The sequence below is a fragment of the Cherax quadricarinatus genome, chromosome 47 (assembly GCF_038502225.1).
Source record: "Cherax quadricarinatus isolate ZL_2023a chromosome 47, ASM3850222v1, whole genome shotgun sequence".
NCBI classification, from domain to species: domain Eukaryota; kingdom Metazoa; phylum Arthropoda; class Malacostraca; order Decapoda; family Parastacidae; genus Cherax; species Cherax quadricarinatus.
This window is the reverse complement of record NC_091338.1, coordinates 4,880,984-4,898,483: the sequence shown is the minus strand read 5'-3', so window position 1 is coordinate 4,898,483 and position 17,500 is coordinate 4,880,984. Positions and strand designations below refer to the sequence as shown.

The following is a 17,500-nucleotide window of genomic DNA, read 5'->3' as shown; positions in this document are numbered from 1 at the left end:
TTCCTTTTGGTGCAAATTATAAATTTTTACATCAACATTAATGAAAAAAATATATCTTTAAGCGTATAAGAGAAAATTTTAGAAAGGACTTAATTTTAAATGAGTTCTTGCTAATTGACCAGTTTTACATATTCGGCACGACATATATATATATATATATATATATATATATATATATATATATATATATATATATATATATATATATATATATATATATATACACACACATACACAGAGAGGTATGATAAAGCTCATGGTTCAGGGAGAGTGACCTAGTAGCGACCAGTGAAGAGGGGGGGCCAGGAGCTTGGACTCGACCCCTGCAACCTCAACTAGGTGAGTACAACTAGGTGAGTACACACACACACACACACACACACACACACACACACACGTCGTGGAATCTGAACGTGAAATAACCCCCTTCCCCCTTAGAGAGTTTAAAATATGTGATAGTGTCCCTCGCCAGACTTGACAAAGTCCTGATGAAAGTGTCGTCACAATCTGTTCAGTACTCATGGAGTGTGACACAAACAGCTCAGTATTGATGACGAAAGATCAGACATCAAACTCTGAAGGCAACAGACGAAACACCGGGGCTTCAAACCTGAAACCTTATAGCGAGAGACCATATAATAAAAACTAATAGCAAAAACACACACCAAGGGTTACTGACGAAAAATCAAAGGCCCAGACACCGACTGCTGACAGCAGAAAACCAGACACAAAGTGCAAGTAACTAGAGACCAAAATGGGGTAGAACGTTAGATTATGGATGCTCTCGAGTTTCGAGAGTCTTACTACTAGGAGCCCGGCCATAGGCCAGGCAGTAGCTTACCATAACGACGACCTGGGCATGGTGACGATGGGCAACAAAGAGCGCATGGTAGGACAGCTTCGTCAACACCGCAAACACCGCCAGCGTCCCCAAGTTTCTGAAACAAAAAGGAAAAAAAAAGTTAGACAAGTTGTACATGTGAAGGCAGTCATGGTGGTGGTGGTGCTTCGTAACACACACCTCGTTGCTGGTGAAATTAAGACAACACTTTTGATAGTTATTAGACCAGGAAAGCCTGGTCAAGGGCTGGGCCGCGGGGGCACTGACCCCCCTCAACACCCTTTAGGTAGCCCCCAGGTAGATAGAAAAGGCAGAGTTGCGAAGAGACAAAATAATAAGAACCACTCCAGAAGAATCTCACCATCATTCTTTGTAGAAAAATCATCTTCGTCAGTTAAAAATCATTATTTTTCTTATTATTCCTTTTTCTTCACATTTTTAACTTTGAATGTAAAGACATACAAACATCACAAACATTCACATTTTTTCCGACGGCGCAAGAACACAATAACAGTAAAAACAGAAAAAAATATTCATCATTTGATTTCTATTTTTTTTAAATAATATTTTCGCGCGTGCCAATGGGAAGCCCCATGAAATGTTTATTTTCTTCCATTGGGAGTGTCAACGCCAGTAAAAACAGTGGCTGTTTTTCCTATTTCGCCCAAATGATGCTTTTAATGTCCCATGTAAATGTGCCAGATTTTATGCTGTTAATTGTATGTAAACACAAGCCGCATTTTATTTTTTTCCCAAACAACCTTATGGACTTGCTGAATAAATACGTTTTTGAGCAATCTTTTTTTTCTCTCTCTCTTTACGCTGTTGTATATCGTAATTTTTTTTCACTTTCTTGGCATTCAAAAAAAACTCTTTACACTTGATTTTTCAGAATTCATAGTTGAAAAAAAAAAGGTACGTTTTGCCTGCAGTTATGTCATCCTGTACACCTGCTGCCCTCTGTTTGTCTAATAGTAAATAGGTATCTGGGAGTTGGAAGTCAGCTGGTTCTTGTGTGGCATCCTAGCAAAGAGGAGGAAGGACCCTCACGGAAATATGCCAAGTTTCGTGGCTTCATAGGTTAACGTAGGTTAGTAAGTCACGGGGATACGCTAAACCCGTGGGGATCAATAGAACCCAGAGATTATGAAGTAATCAGATGTGAACCGAGGAAAGGCACCTTCAGTTCCTTGGTTCGAGAACTCTTCACCAGCTTCAAGGCGCACTCTCCCTTTCAGGGTTCTTGTTTAATAACTCCTCGAAGTGTTTTATTCTAATCTAAATACTGAATCCCTAAAATAATACTTTACTAAAGCATCATTCCTAGAATTTCCTCCCTGGAATCTGTCGTGCAACACCTGGTCTGAGACCGGGCTACGAGGGCGATCATTCCCGGATCCATCAATAGGTAAACGGGCACCAACGTCTTTCACACACATGTAAAAAGCGCCGGGGCACTGGGAGGCATGTGCCTCCCTGGAATCCCTCGTCTCTGCGCTGTGGCAACTATGATCACTCACCTGTCTCTCCCTGGAATACTTTTATCTCTTCAAGCTCCTTCAATCTCTATCAATTACTCTATTAATCTGGGAACCACACACACAAAAATCCCACACCTCTTCTAATTCCCCAAGGGAAGCTCGTCCTCATATATCTTCATTAATCTCCATTCACAAGCCTGTGTAATCCGCTCTACGGGATTTTTTTTCCTGCTAATCTCTCAATTTCCCTCCATCGTGATAAATTATTTCGATTTAATCGTTTCTCTTTAAAATATAATTCCGTGAACCGAAAAAAAAAAAACTGACGGCAAACTTGATTCATCATTTTTTTAATCCACTAATGGTAATTTATCACAAATTTCACCTATTTTTTCATCATGGAATAACTCCAACAATGGAAGACAAAACACTGTAAGCAGGTGATTCGCAAATATTTTATGAAGGGAAAACTTGATGAAGAAACAGTCACGGTACCGTGTCTGGAACAATGTACCAAAACCCCGAACTTAAGAGAGGACCTTATGACAGCGTTTCGGTCAGTTCCTGGACCATTTTCCAATCTGACTTGACAAATGTTCAGAACAGACCGAAACGTCACCATGAATGCGGGGTTTTGATAAAGGGGAAATCGTAATAAAATTTCACCCAATAACAGACCCCGGTTTTCGAGAGGAATTTTTTTGCAAGTTCTTCCATCAGATAAAACTGACGAGTTTCGAGAGTTTTTCTGCCCTCACAACCTGCCCTAGGGGAGCCATGATTTTTTTGGCATATACAGTCATTACAGCCTGGTTGATCTGATACTCGGCCGAAGTAGTAATCCAGTTTCTACTCGGAGACGTCTAAAACTTGTTCCGGAAATATTTCCGATATCTGCTGGTAGCAGCTTGAATAGTCTTGAACCACAGGATGATGACACATTATTCTCGTAGTGTGCCTACGGCGCCCTTACTTTTCATTTGGTCTAATGTACACTACCTACTATATTTTTTCTCTTTCTCACCCTCTCTCCAGTACGTTATGACAGTGGGTAGATTTTAGACCTGGCTATACAGGATCCTCCTTATCAACGAGGGGTATGGTGCCCTTACCTGAGGTCTGTGAAGCTTTCGACGAGGGGTATGGTGCCCATGGTCCAGTCACAGCAGAGGGCCGAGGGCAGCAAGAGTAGACCAGTGTTGACACTTAGCAAGTAGTTGTAGGTGAGTTGACGTGTAGGTGTGGGCGCCACACTAGCAGGGTTGTCAAACCTAGAAGCAAGAGAAACGAGCTAGTTAGCCGGCGCAACTAGCAGGGCTTAGGTACGTCCTTAGGTCTGAGAGTTACTGTCATATTTATGGGTCATTAGAAAATCTTAGTAGGGTCTATTTAAGGAGGTCAGTAGACTTAGTGGGAGGTTAATATACTGAACTTTGTTGGCTAGAGTCAGTCTAGTAAATGTGGGGAGAGCGGGTTGGGGGAATAGGGAAAGAATGGAGGAGAGAAGAAATGGGATAGGTGAGGAGAACTAAGGAAGGTAGAGGTCAGCTGATCAGTGTTCTCAAGGACCAGCTGATCATTACTGTTAAGGATCTGATCATTGTTGACGGATGGAAAACAAACTGGATGCATGGGCAATAAACTGGGTGGAAATAAATTGGCATAGTGGGGAAATAACTTGACGAGGTGGGAAATAACCTGACGGGATGGGAAATAAACTAACAGAATGGGAAATAAACTGACGGGATAGGAAATAAACTAGCTAGGTACGCTAGTAATATCACTGCAATAGAGATATATTAATCGGTTGGAAAGTAAAGTGGACAAAGGGAAGCAAGGAGAACGAAGGGAAATAAAGAGGACATGGTAAAGCATCATGAATGATGGCAATAAACCACTGAAAATTATTATAATAGTATCTGACTGAGTGGGAATTACTGGGTTCGGAATTACCAGCTTGAGTGGGAATTATTAGTTTTATTGGCAGTTATATATAGTGCTCAGAGCTTGAGATTATATTTAATTTTGAAGCGCTAAACCGGTAGGGGTTTATCAAGTGTTAATCAAGAGCCCTTCATCGACATTTAAAAGTTAAAATAACTGAGTGGTTTTTCCAGGCTATGAATAATAATTATTATATTTATTGGGAAACGCAAAACCCATATGGGTCATACAGCACCTGGAGGAATGGAAGGCTATCAAGTTTGATCCAAGGAAGTGGAGATCTGATTGAATTCTCTGGATCAAGAGCACTTCCCCAGCATCAAAGCACCTCTCATGTGGATCATTTAATGAACTGACTGACTGACCTGGTGAAGACGGGTAGCTGGGCCCCCATAACATGGACCCTGGCCAACATGAGGCCCAAGGTAGTGGCCACCAGCACGAAAACGCGGGGGGCCATGTCTGCCAACCAGGGGGGCACTGACCCCTTACCAGACACCACCCCCTCCCCGAACTGCAGTAGTTCCCACCCGCGCACCTGTAAAAGGTGGAGAGAGCAGGTGTAATTAACACACGTGTGGAAGACATCTCACTTGTAAGCAGATACTGAATGACCATACAACTATACACATACATACATACATAATTTAAAGGGCCAAGTGTCTACTCACAAGTGCCTTTCACAAACAACAACACTCACACACACACACACACACACACACACACACACACACACACGGAGCAGGGAGTGCGTGGACCTAGTAGCGACGAGAGAAGAGGCTGGGTCTGGAGCTATGACTCTACCCCTGCAACCACAAATAAGCAAGTATAGTTTAGTACATACACACACGCCTGGCCTGTAGGCCTATAAACAAGAGCCTTTGACGACTAGTAATTAAGTGAATACAAGTTAATTAACTTGACTCAGGTTGACTGACATTGACAAAAGTGACTCAATAACATTTTACTTAGACGGGAACGTTGTCTTCAGTCAAATAAACATTTACTCTCTACATATCGTTTCAACAGAGTTGCAACCCTGTCTGTCACCTTATGTTTACAATCACTATTAAGATGGTTAGTTTATTGTGAACCCAGCAGGGACGATGACTGCTAGTTTGTCTATGCCTTGTCCATCCATCCTGTGGATTGATATGGGATAGATGCAAGAGCACATAGATAAAAATATACATATCCGTTGCAAGAAAATTTATAATATTTGCTTAACATGTCTGGTATTTTATTTTCATCAGTATACCGTGACATATCGCTTAAATTCTTTCACTGGTATTCCTGTACCTTTATCTGTAATAAAGTTGATACGTTAGCCAAAAAAAAAGTATCTGAAGGGAAAGGTAGACTATAACTTTGGTGTATCTGTGTCTAACATTAGGAATAATATAAGAAGTAAATAATGATACGGAATGTTATAGGAATACAATCAGAAGCCTGAATAGATCTTGAGCATTACGTACATTATTGTACACTTACTGATGAATATAGAAATAGCATAATAACCTATGTGATGTGTTAGGATATTAATAAAAGTAAGATACTAGACATATTAATCAAATTTCCTAAGTTTTCTTGCAACATACAAGTTAACTGTAGATATAAACTCAGATCTACTCCTGTAAACCCCTTTAGGGCCTAGTTCCTAGGCCTGTCGTGTATCCATATGCTCTTGCGCTACCCTCCACAGGATGGATATGAGGTGCACAATAAACTACCCGCTTCGGCGGCAAAATCTAATTCTAAAATCCCAGCGTAATACTAGACAAAAAAAAAACTAATTCTCGACCCCAGAGATCCAAAACACGTTACGGCAATACGAAATTTGGGTCCCCCAGCAGTAAGTAATTCACGGCGTGAACACCAGGGTGTCAGGCCTCGCTCCCCCCTCCCCACCACCACACCTCCCGACCTCCCCCACAAACGTGAAAAAGAGAGTAAAACATTTCAGATAAAACTGTAACGCGATCATTACCACAATATACATGATTCATAGGCGGATGCGGGAAAAAAAATATAAATCAGTGATAAACGTAGTGCGGGGGAGGGTTGTGCACTCCCACACACCCCATTCCTCATTTGCATTCAGAACGGGGAAAAAAAAAAAAGTTTCCCCTGCTATCACACACACACACACACTAGTAGCGATCAGTGAAGAGGCGGGGCCAGGAGCTTGGACTCGACCCCTGCAGCCTCAACTAGGTGAATACACACACACACACACACACACACACATAGTAGCGATCAGTGAAGAGGCGGGGCCAGGAGCTTGGACTCGACCCCTGCAGCCTCAACTAGGTGAGTACACACACACACACACACACACACTAGTAGCGATCAGTGAAGAGGCGGGGCCAGGAGCTTGGACTCGACCCCTGCAACCTCAACTAGGTGAGTACACACACACACACACACACACACACACACACACACACACACACACACACACACACACACACACACACACACAGCCTGAGGCGCACATCACCCTAATACTCGCTGCAGCAAATGGACGTCTGGCAAATCAGAATCACGACACCATATGCGGCATCCGTCAGGCCCATACTGGAGTATACATCACCAGTATGGAACCCAAACCTTGGCATGCATGTCAGGAAACTGGAGAACGTGCAGATATTTGAATCGAGACCAGTTCTGGAGCTAAGAGGTATGTTCTATGAGGAGAGGTTAAGGAAACTCAACCTGATTACAGGAAAGGGAGACTACGGGAGATATGATAACGTACAAAGCAGTGAGAGGAATTTCTTAAGGTGGACAGAAACATATCGTTTAAGACACGAACGTGAGGGTACAGCTGGAAGCTGAGAATATGAGGAGTCACAGTGATGTTAAGAAGTATTTCTTCAGTCTTAGAGTAGACAGGAAGTGAAATGACCTGCAAAGTGGCATAATCCATGCATAGCTTTAAGAAGAGGTACGATAAAACTCTCGAAGCCAGGAGAGTGAATCCAGAAGCGGGCAGCGCCACACTTGCAGCATTACCACCACCACACATGCACCACCACACCTGCACCACCACCACACCTGCACCACCACCACACCTGCACCACTACCATCACCACCACACTTGCACCACCACCACACCTGCACCACCGCCACACTTGCACCACCACCACACTTGCACCACCACCACACTTGCACCACCACCACACTTGCACCACCACCACACATCGCACCACCACCATACCTGCACCACCACGACAAGAACACAACAAAAGGAGGGGTTTAAAAAGCAGCTCTCACGACCACATTTTAATTAAAACCTTGACTATGGAGTTCCTTTGAGGCTGTCTCATAATCCCCTCACCCCCTCCCCTAACCCCCTCCATTCCTTCCCCTCACCCCTCCCCTCTCCCGTTGTTTCAACCTCTCCATTCTCCCGTCAGCCTTTGCTCCACCTGGTCTGGGACCGGGCCGCGGGGGACAACGACCCCCCGAAAACATCCTTTAGATATCCCTCAGGTTCCCATTACCTAAGCAGCTCCCCCTATCTCTTTTCTATATATTCATTCTCCTTAATGTGTTCGACTGACCCAGGACGCCTAGGTGTTAACACCCAGTAGTTAACTCATACCTTGGCATTTTACACCTAGGAAAAAATCCATACTTATGAGTTATTTAACGGCCAGATGATAACGTCCGTGAGTTAGTTAACGCCTGCGTTAGTAAGGGCTAGTTAACACCTAGGTGTTAAGAAAAAATATGAATTAACACCTAGGCGTTAATTCACACCCAAGTGTTAATTTTGAATCACTTGTTGTTCCCTAGGAACAAGTGTAGGAATAGGGATATGACTCACGAAATCGTAATGACACGATTGCAAACAAACCATACCATGGGCGGGGTTAGAACCCGCGTGGCTAACGCGACGGTCTGTAGTTTTGACACACACTGATCGCGGGTTCTAACCCCGCCCGTGGTATGGTTTAATAGGGATATATACGGGGGGAGGTGGGAGGAGGGGTTTTCGGAGGGCTATAGGAGCCTCACAGTAAGTACTTTGCTGGCACTGTAAGGAATAGGATTGGTGTAGGGGTGAAGGGGGGGGGGTGCACGCCGGGTTTGTCACCTGGGGCGGGGCGGTCTGGGGTTGCATTGTGTACCTATGGCATGTTATTAGGTAAGACACATATGCAACAGTTAGGTATCTTTATTATGAAACGTTTCGCCTACACAGTAGGCTTCTTCAGTCAAGTACAGAAAAGTTGATAGAAGTTGACTGAAGAAGCCTACTGTGTAGGCGAAACGTTTCATAATAAAGATACCTAACTGTTGCATATGTGTCTTACCTAACAACCTGTCGGTATTTTATACCATTTTAATGTTCAACCTATGGCATAGCAGATCAGGGCAGGGGTGTAGTGAATCAGCATGAATGACAGTGTGGGAGTGGGGTGGGGGTCTGTGTGGATTGAAGGTGAGAGATGTTGGTTGCGGTGGTTGTGTGCGGTATGTGGACTGCTGGAGGAGTTGAGGAGCATACTTATGTTCTACAAAATATTGTCAAGTTTTAGGTATGTATATTGTACCTATGTATGTGCACTGTATATAACCAATGGTAAGTGTCAAGCGTGAGAAACCTGCGAACTGAATATTACTCTTAGCGGATGCTGCTATATGGTTCTTGTATATACATGTACTGTACCATTGTCGTAAGATGTCCCAACTTTCATTATTGTATTGTTAGTTTGAGAGTAGATGGATGGGCGAGAAATATAATCGGAGTGGGGGATACCCACCCTTTAGTGCTGGGGTGATCGTAGGAGATGGCAGGTTTCATTACCTATTGCGTATTAATTTGTGTGTGATATATGTATTGCATTTTGTTGTAATGTATTGATAGTTCTGATATATACCTAAACCACGACTGGTGTTAGTGGAGTGTGCAAGCGATCTTAATGATCGTGTTAATGTTTATATGTAATCTTATCTGCAAGGTTATAGCATGTGCCCATGTAAATTTTGTAAGCTTTAGAAATGGTGTGGGGGAAGGTTATTACATGCGTTTAGGGTTAGTACCTGTGTACTTTCATTGTGTGTAAGAAGTAGCGTCGGGCGTGAGTAGCCTGAGAACTGAATATTACTGGTGGATGCTGTTAAATGGACTATTGTATATACTTGTACTGTATCATTGTGATAAGATGTTGTTCCAACTTTCATTTTGTATTATTGTATTTATGTAGATGAATGGTTCAGAGAACAGACATGTTGATAAATTAGAAAAATGTGACACCACCTATGACTGCTGCACCTCTCCTGCCTACGGTTTATAAGCTGCTTCTCCGCACGTATGCCGTATTCTATTCAAGATTGATGGACTGACCACATCGACTCAAGGTTGAGGGACTGATTACCTCATTCTCCTTCTGTTCTTCAAGATTCTCCTTTGTATGGACTGATGAAGCCACTGTGTGGCGAAACGTTTCCTCAATAAAGATACCCAAGAGTTGCACATGTGTCTAATTTATCATCATTATTGTATTTATGTTGGGTGGAGAATAGGTGGATGGGTGCGAATCACAATCGGGGTGGGGAAGGCTTCCCACCCGTTTGTGCTGGGGAGAATTTTAGGAATGGTAGGTTCATTACCTGATGCGAATTGTGTGTGCTAAATGTAATTCTTGTCGTGGTAATGTACTGACTGCTCTAATATGTACCTTAACCATGACTGGTGTTAGTGGATTGTGCAAGCGGTCTTGTGATCACGTTATACCCATTCGTGGACGAGCATGGCAACTGAAATGTTAATGTATATATGTATTTATATCTGCAGGATTAAAGCATGTTCCTGTGTACGGGTGAGGGGAAAAGGGAGGGTGGCAAGTGCCCACACGAAGTTGTGTGTCTGGTGAGTTATTAGGCAATGAAAGGTTATTATATCCGTTGGCGGTTAGTTCCTGTGTTATTTATTTGCTGTACTGTAATATTTTAAATAAAATATAAAAATAAAAATGGAATAAAATAATTTTAATATAATTTTTCACTGTGCAGTTTGTTAATTTACCTGTACGTAAACTTGTGAATCAGTGAAGGAGAGGGGGAAAACCCGTATATTTAACACGGTAAAAAATAGACAAAGACAATTGTAAGGACAATTTGTGGGCATAATACTTACTAAAGCCAGCCAGATGAACTGCAGTTGTTTTGATTTACACACACACACACACACAACTCCACCCCTGTCCAATCCCGAGATGGCAATTCCTAAGTAATAGTAACTCCAGCTCAGAGTATGCTGGAACGAAATCTTTGATGTTCCCGTTACATAAGAAAGAAGGAACACTTCAACAGGCCTATTGACCCATGCGGAGCAGGTCCATGTCCCTTCCCCTGGATTAGCCCAATGACCCACCCACCCGGATTAGCCCAATGACCCACCCAGTCTGGTCACCTCCACTCAAGGAAGGAGCACGGCACCAGACCCAGCAGCACAAGCTAGTCAGGTCCAACTCACACCCACCCACTCATGTATTTAACTTATTTTTAAAACTACACAACGTTTTAGCCTGAATAACTGTACTCGGGAGCTTGTTCCACCCATCCACAACTCTATTACCAAACCAGTGCTTTCCTATATCCTTCCTGAATCCGAATTTTTCCAACTTGAAACCATTGCTGCGAGTCCTGTCTTGACTAGAATTTTTCAGCACGCTATTTACATCCCCTTTATTTATTCCTGTTTTCCATTTATACACCTCGATCACATCCCCCCTAATTCTACGCCTTTCGAGAGAGTTACCGATGAACTCCTACTGGAATGCTTGATATCCTCACTGCCCTGTTGACGTTTCTCAGCTCAGGACGACAGATTTCAACACCTTGTAACAAGCCCCATCCTGCGTGATGGAATATGATAGGGAAATAAAACTAACTTTTCTTCCTAATATTTTTTTAAAGCGCCGGCAGTCTCCCGCCGAGGTAGGGTGACCCAACAAAGAAGAAATTACTTTCACTGTCACTCAATCACTGTCTTGCCAGAAGGCCATCGAAATCACAGTCCAGAAGATCATCCAAACAGCAACATCCCTCACCCATCCTTCAGAGTACAGGCACTGTACTTCCCACCTCCAGAACTCAAGTCCTGCTAACAGGTTCCCCTGAGCTTCCCTCCCACTGTGTAACTATTGCGTAAAATTTCTAGCAGCAAAATGTTGATTAATTCAGCTGTATTTAATAATAAAAAAACTCCCTCCCTCCCTTACGCTTTACCTGTGTGCGTGTGTGCGTGTGCGTGTGTGTGTGTGTGTGTGTGTGTGTGTGTGTGTGTGTGTGTGTGTGTGTGTGTGTGTGTGTGTGTGTGTGTGTGTGTTTTACACTGATGTATAGTGCTAATAAAGCAAATCTTTAATTAATCTACGGTCCTGCACAGATAAATCTTAATTTTTCATCCTTCTAAACAGAGACACTGAAGTGTTTAAAAACCTGAAATTCATAGCAATATATCTGAAATTAAATCTGGAATCAGATAACCTACAACCAGTTAAAAGTTTAAATGTTTTCAGCTATCTCCTTCAAACTTTTTTTTCGCGAATACCAAACTTTACCAGCGGTCGATCTTAAGAGCTTAAGAGGAAGAGCGAGGAGATGACCAGAGAAAGTGACAGGTTGAAACAGTGAAGAGAATAACAAGGAACAACTATCTTAAGGATACAGGAAGAATGTTTCCGGGGGTCAACGCCCCCCCCAGACCAAGACTCCCGGGGATCAAGATCCGATCAAGATCTCTGAACAGCGTGATTTATACTGTTCAGAAAATCTACCTGTTGTATACCTGTTACCCTTTCCAGGGTCTCTTCTACCCCTCGCAGCTCGGCCACAGACCGCCTGGTCAACCAGGCTGTTTGTGCTTGCGGCCCACAGGTCCACACAGCCATCACAGCCCGGTTAATCACGAATATACAGGAAACAGTGGTCCAGTTTCCTCTTAAAAATATTCCTAATTTCGTTCCGGTAATATTTCCGATTTCTACTGGTAACAGGTTGAAGAGTCTTGGGCCACGCATGTTAACACACTGGTCTAATATTACGAACAGATGATCCAATATTTAGCTTGACACAAAACTGCAAAAGCATAAACTTTTGTTGCAATTACATAAGCTATACTGAATATATAAAAAAAAAAGGAATTATATGGGCGGTAGAATATTTTCATGTCTTATTTGAAGTGAAGATTACAGGGTTTAATTAAGGAACAAAAAGGCACAATACAGCGACTGGAACAACACACAAATAACCCGCACGCAGGAGAAAGAAACTTGTGCCCAGTCAATGGTCCAAGTCGGAGCGAAACGTCGTCATACCATTCTATGTGCCAGTTAGCTTTGTAGTTCAATTAGTTTAAAACTTTATTCTGAACACCTATACCCATCTTGTGCAGTTAAAAGATTACAGAGGCACATAATGGGTCAGGAAACCGAGCCTTCATATGGTGTCTTAACAAATAAGATTGGGAGCCCAGACCCTCTTGTGCTTTCCTCTTATATACTGACTAGAGAGGAACAATGCAGGTGTTTTAAGGGGTTTCCAGTAGTTCAGATGTTACACTCATTCTGTGCAGGCAGCGCACGACCTCTGCACGGGATTAGTGTATAGATTTTAACAGCTCTGTTGCCTCTCCTACCTTGCAAGGCGCTGTCACCACGCAACGATATTCGAGGCGCGGCAGCTAAGGACCTGTAGTTGCACTCTTCTTCCTAGGATCAGACTTTGACGACTTTCCATTCCACGGTCGTTGTGTAGCCCCTATTGATTTAGAGCTCCCACGTTCATTGCCATAATAATAACAGTAATGATATAAATTTCAATATTTTTATTATTAGTAGCAGTAACAATGGTGGTGGTAGTGGTACTAGTATTAGTAGTACTGTAGTAGTAATAGTAGTAATAGTAATAGTAGTAGTAATAGTAATAATAGTAATAATAGTAGTAATAGTAATAATAGTAATAGTAGTAATAATAGTAATAGTAGTAATAATAGTAATAATAGTAATAGTAGTAATAATAGTAATAGTAGTAATAGTAATAGTAATAGTAGTAATAGTAATAGCATCAGTGAAAGAAAGTGTGCAAAAGTTAGGAAAGGTGGGATAGGAGGAGTGCAGTGAATGCTGCAGATGCCGGATAATCTCTGCAAGGATGAAAAAAAAAATCTTGGCCATTTACACCCTCCAGTCTGACTGAGGTGTTGAAGCAACACACATACACTGACAAGCCCTTGTCAGTGTATGTGTGTTGCTTCAACGGCCTGATCACTCGATCACTCCCTCGATCACTCACTCACTCCCCCTCTCTCTCACTCCCCCTCTCTCTCACTCCCCCTCTCTCTCACTCCCTCTCCCTCTCTCTTCCTCTCCCTCTCACTCTCTCCCTCTCACTCCCTCTCTCTCCCTCTCACTCCCTCTCTCTTCCTCTCTCTCCCTCTCTCTTCCTCTCCCTCCCTCTCTCTCCCTCTCTCTCCCTCCCTCTCTCTCTCTCCCTCTCTCTCTCTCGCTCTCTCTCTCTCTCTCGCTCTCTCTCTCTCTCCCTCTCTCTCTCTCTCTCTCTCCTCTCTCTCCCTCCCTCTCTCTCCCTCCCTCTCTCTCCCTCCCTCTCTCTCCCTCCCTCTCTCTCCCTCCCTCCCTCTCTCTCTCCCTCCCTCTCTCTCTCCCTCCCTCTCTCTCCCTCCCTCTCCCTCTCTCTCCCTCTCTATCTCTCCCTCTCCCTCCCTCTCTCTCCCTCTCTCTCCCTCTCTCTCCCTCCCTCTCTCTCCCTCTCTCTTCTTCCTCTCCCTCTCTCTCCCTGTCACAAACCCCTCAAGGGAGGTTCCTTAATGCTGGTGAGGGGCTCTTGATCTAGGGAATTGGATTTGTGCTCCAGTTCCCTGAATTAAGCCTGAATACCTTCCATTCTCCCTCCCCCCCACAGGCGCTGTATAATCCTCCGGGTTTAGCGCTTCCCCATTATTACAATAATAATCCCCGTCACAACTCTGAGTACGCACATGAGGCGACGGTCCCTCCTCAACTTGGATATTCACATTCTGCTTGGAGAAACATTTTTGTTTACTTCCGTAGTGAGTCTCGTGGGTCGACACACACTCCTTCCTAACTTGTTCCCAAGACTCATCATACTCTCAACTTTCTCGTCCTGGGTTGGCTCAGGGCGCCTTTTGCAGCTCTAGCAGCAGCAGCAGCACCCGCAGGAAGTAGTAGTAGTATCACCAACAGTAGCAGCAGCGTTAGAGCAGTATTAGCACTATTATCAGCAGCAACAGCACCAACACCAGTATTGGAGCAGCAGCGGCGTCGAGCCACCCTTTACCAACCAATCCAACTAGACAAAATCAGTAAATGCCTTTATTCCAATTTTTGAAGGAGGGTTATTAAAGGTGGGGCACTGGGGCGATCTTGACCATGGCTGACCTCCTATGGAAGAGCAGGACGACATTCATTCCCAGGTCGGAGACGCTGCCACTGAAAGACGGAAATCCGAAAATATACGACAGGATGGGAAGCAGCAGAACCGATATAGGCGAGAGAAAGCAAGTAGCTGAAGAGAGGCAAAAGAATGGGACACAGGGAAAGATAAGCGAAGACTTAGCAGAGGTTTCAAGGATGTAGGCAAACAAGGGTTCACTGAACTTCGTCACTAGCCTCTGTACTTTTTATGAAATAAGTTTACTATATAAGAGAGCCGTGCTGTTGACGTAGATCCTGTTTACTAATACTGGGAGAGCGAAAGGGAGAGAGAATCAATAAATTAGTCACGTTAGTCTAAATCTGTCATTGGTTAATCAATAATAACAATAGCAACAAATTAGTTGTGACAGTAACAAGTCTGTAATAACAGTTGACCAACAGCGCTCTCTCTTTTCAGAGACGAGAGAGAGAAAGAGAAATATAGGGAATAAGAAAGCACACACGTGTTGTAACAGCCTTTGTCGAAGGCAACTACCAGAGCAATGCTCAGGATCACCAAACTAACATACAACATATCTTTCACAAACCCAACAGTAACTCCGACATAGAACGTCACTGCCCCATAAAAGATTATCTTCTAAATTTTCCATGCGATTTATTCCTTCCCCTTTACTACCTCCTCTTCCTTCTTCTCTCCTCCCTCCAATAAGCCTTCCATTACGCCATGTGACAACAGATCCGAGTCCAGAAAACGAAGAGTTAGCGAAGTTTTCCCCCCGCTTGTCACCAATAAAGCCTTTATTTCCTTCCAGACGGCCAGGGCTGTGGGGGATGGAGTCAGGGACAAGGGAAGGCTGAGGGGAAGTATTGGGGAAGGGTTAGGGAAGATAGAGGAGTAGTCTGGACTTTATAGAGGGTAGGTAGGAGGTTGGCGGATACCCTGGTTGTAAATTCTCCACAAAATGTCTCACTCGATGCGTTCAAGTCAAATGAACCAGAAATTCTTCCAGCATCAGCCGTTCCGAACGGGCGAGTGACCTCGCGTTCCTCTAGGTATTGGGTCAGTGACCTCTGGTCCCTCTTGGTACTGGGTCAGTGACCTCTGGTTCCTCTTGGTACTGGGTCAGTGACCTCTGGTTCCTCTTGGTACTGGGTCAGTGACTTCTGGTTCCTCTTGGTACTGGGTCAGTGACCTCTGGTTCCTCTTGGTACTGGGTCAGTGACATCTGGTTCCTCTTGGTACTGGGTCAGTGACCTCTGGTTCCTCTTGGTACTGGGTCAGTGACCTCTGGTTCCTCTTGGTACTGGGTCAGACGCGTCTGTAGTTCCTCTGGTACTGCACCAGAAACTAGCTCAGTCACAGTCAGTAGAAAAGATAACGAAACAAGACAAATAATGACAACACCGCATGAAAACAAGTGGAAAAAAAATTAAAAACATGAGATTAAACTCGTAATATCTTAAAAACAAAGCAATAAACACTACACATACGTCAACACATTATCACGGTAAAGCAAAACAAATCAAAAATAATGCAACCCAGTGATACCAAAGTCGAAATCTTTGTTATAGATAGGTACTATATAATGTATGTTCAATACTCACAACAGTTCAAACGCCCATGTCATTTGGATCGTCTAAAACCCTTCAGTTGTACTCCATGAAACGTAAAAGAGAACCAGGTAATTTTTCTAACATTTTTACATATCCATAACCATAATATTCAACGTCGCTCAATGTCTCTACTCTCTTCTCTAGTCGGAGGCGCCTGGGAATAACTTAAGAAATATTCTATAAGAAAAATAACGTTTCTGATATGTCAAAAGTTTAAGCTGACGAAGGTTGATCTTGATTCCAAAATACAACAGAGTCGATTTTTGTAGGTTACACCTGAGCTGATGCCCCGGGGCAATCTTGGACAAACTTTTCAAGATGACAAACTGTTGGAGTCTTCTTACAAGAAGAGTTGATCTCTGTAACGTAATTGTTATGACAGGAGTTCGTTATGAATTCCATAATAATTTAGGTCTTTAGTAGTTAAATTTTTCCAACTTCTTGAAACTGTGATTTAATAGCAATTTAAATAAAAATGTTATTTACATAACCTTAATTAAAATTTAGTGATAAAAACATCGTTACTGGCACTAACAGCATTAGTGGAGAAAACAGCATTGAACGAAAGACAGGGACTGGAGATGAATGAAGGGAAGACAGAAACTGAAAGAAAAAGAGGAGGAGAACAGGATTGGAAGATGTAGGGGTGAGAAAAAATGAAGGAACTAGATTAGGAAGAAGACAAAGGCGAAGGATGATGGGATAAAAACATAAAAGGCAAAGAGAACTTGCGGCGAACAGCGTTGAAGAATCGGCAGAAAAGTGGATTTGGAGGCGGCGATTACAAAAGAGGCAGGAAAGAAGGGGAAAAAAAGAGAGGAAAACATGAGGAGGGGAAGAAGAAGAGAGAAGAGGATAAGAGGAAGGGAAGATCAAGAGGGAGAGGTGAACAAGAGAACGACGACACAGGATAGACACCCATCCACTGCGGGGAATTTGCATAATCTGCGGTAATGACAGCAGAGGCAAGCAGCACAGATCCCTGCGGCCTTATCACAGCTGATAGTGCCTCTCCCCTCCCCTTCCTCTCCTACGTTCTCCCTCTCTCCTCTAGCCTTTCCCCCTCCCATCTTTCATACTATCCTCTCTCTAAAACTCTCTCTATCCGTTCTCTCATACGCACCCATTTCTCAGTCTCTCCTTTCTCCCATGCACTCTGGAGTTTCACATGCATTCTCTTCCCTTTCTCA

At 43.4% G+C, this 17,500-nt stretch overlaps 1 protein-coding gene across 1 annotated transcript in view; it reads right to left on the bottom strand.

Moving 5' to 3' along the window:
• Positions 1-17,500, bottom strand: part of LOC128696585 (protein O-mannosyl-transferase Tmtc3) — a 450,963-nt gene that overhangs the window by 342,508 nt on the left and 90,955 nt on the right. Inside the window, exons 5-7 of the mRNA XM_070094627.1 lie at positions 4,632-4,804; positions 3,435-3,593; positions 842-938 (exon numbers count right to left, since the gene is read on the bottom strand). Of these exons, the coding sequence (XP_069950728.1) occupies positions 842-938; positions 3,435-3,593; positions 4,632-4,804 (429 nt within the window). The remainder of the gene's footprint in view (positions 1-841; positions 939-3,434; positions 3,594-4,631; positions 4,805-17,500) is intronic.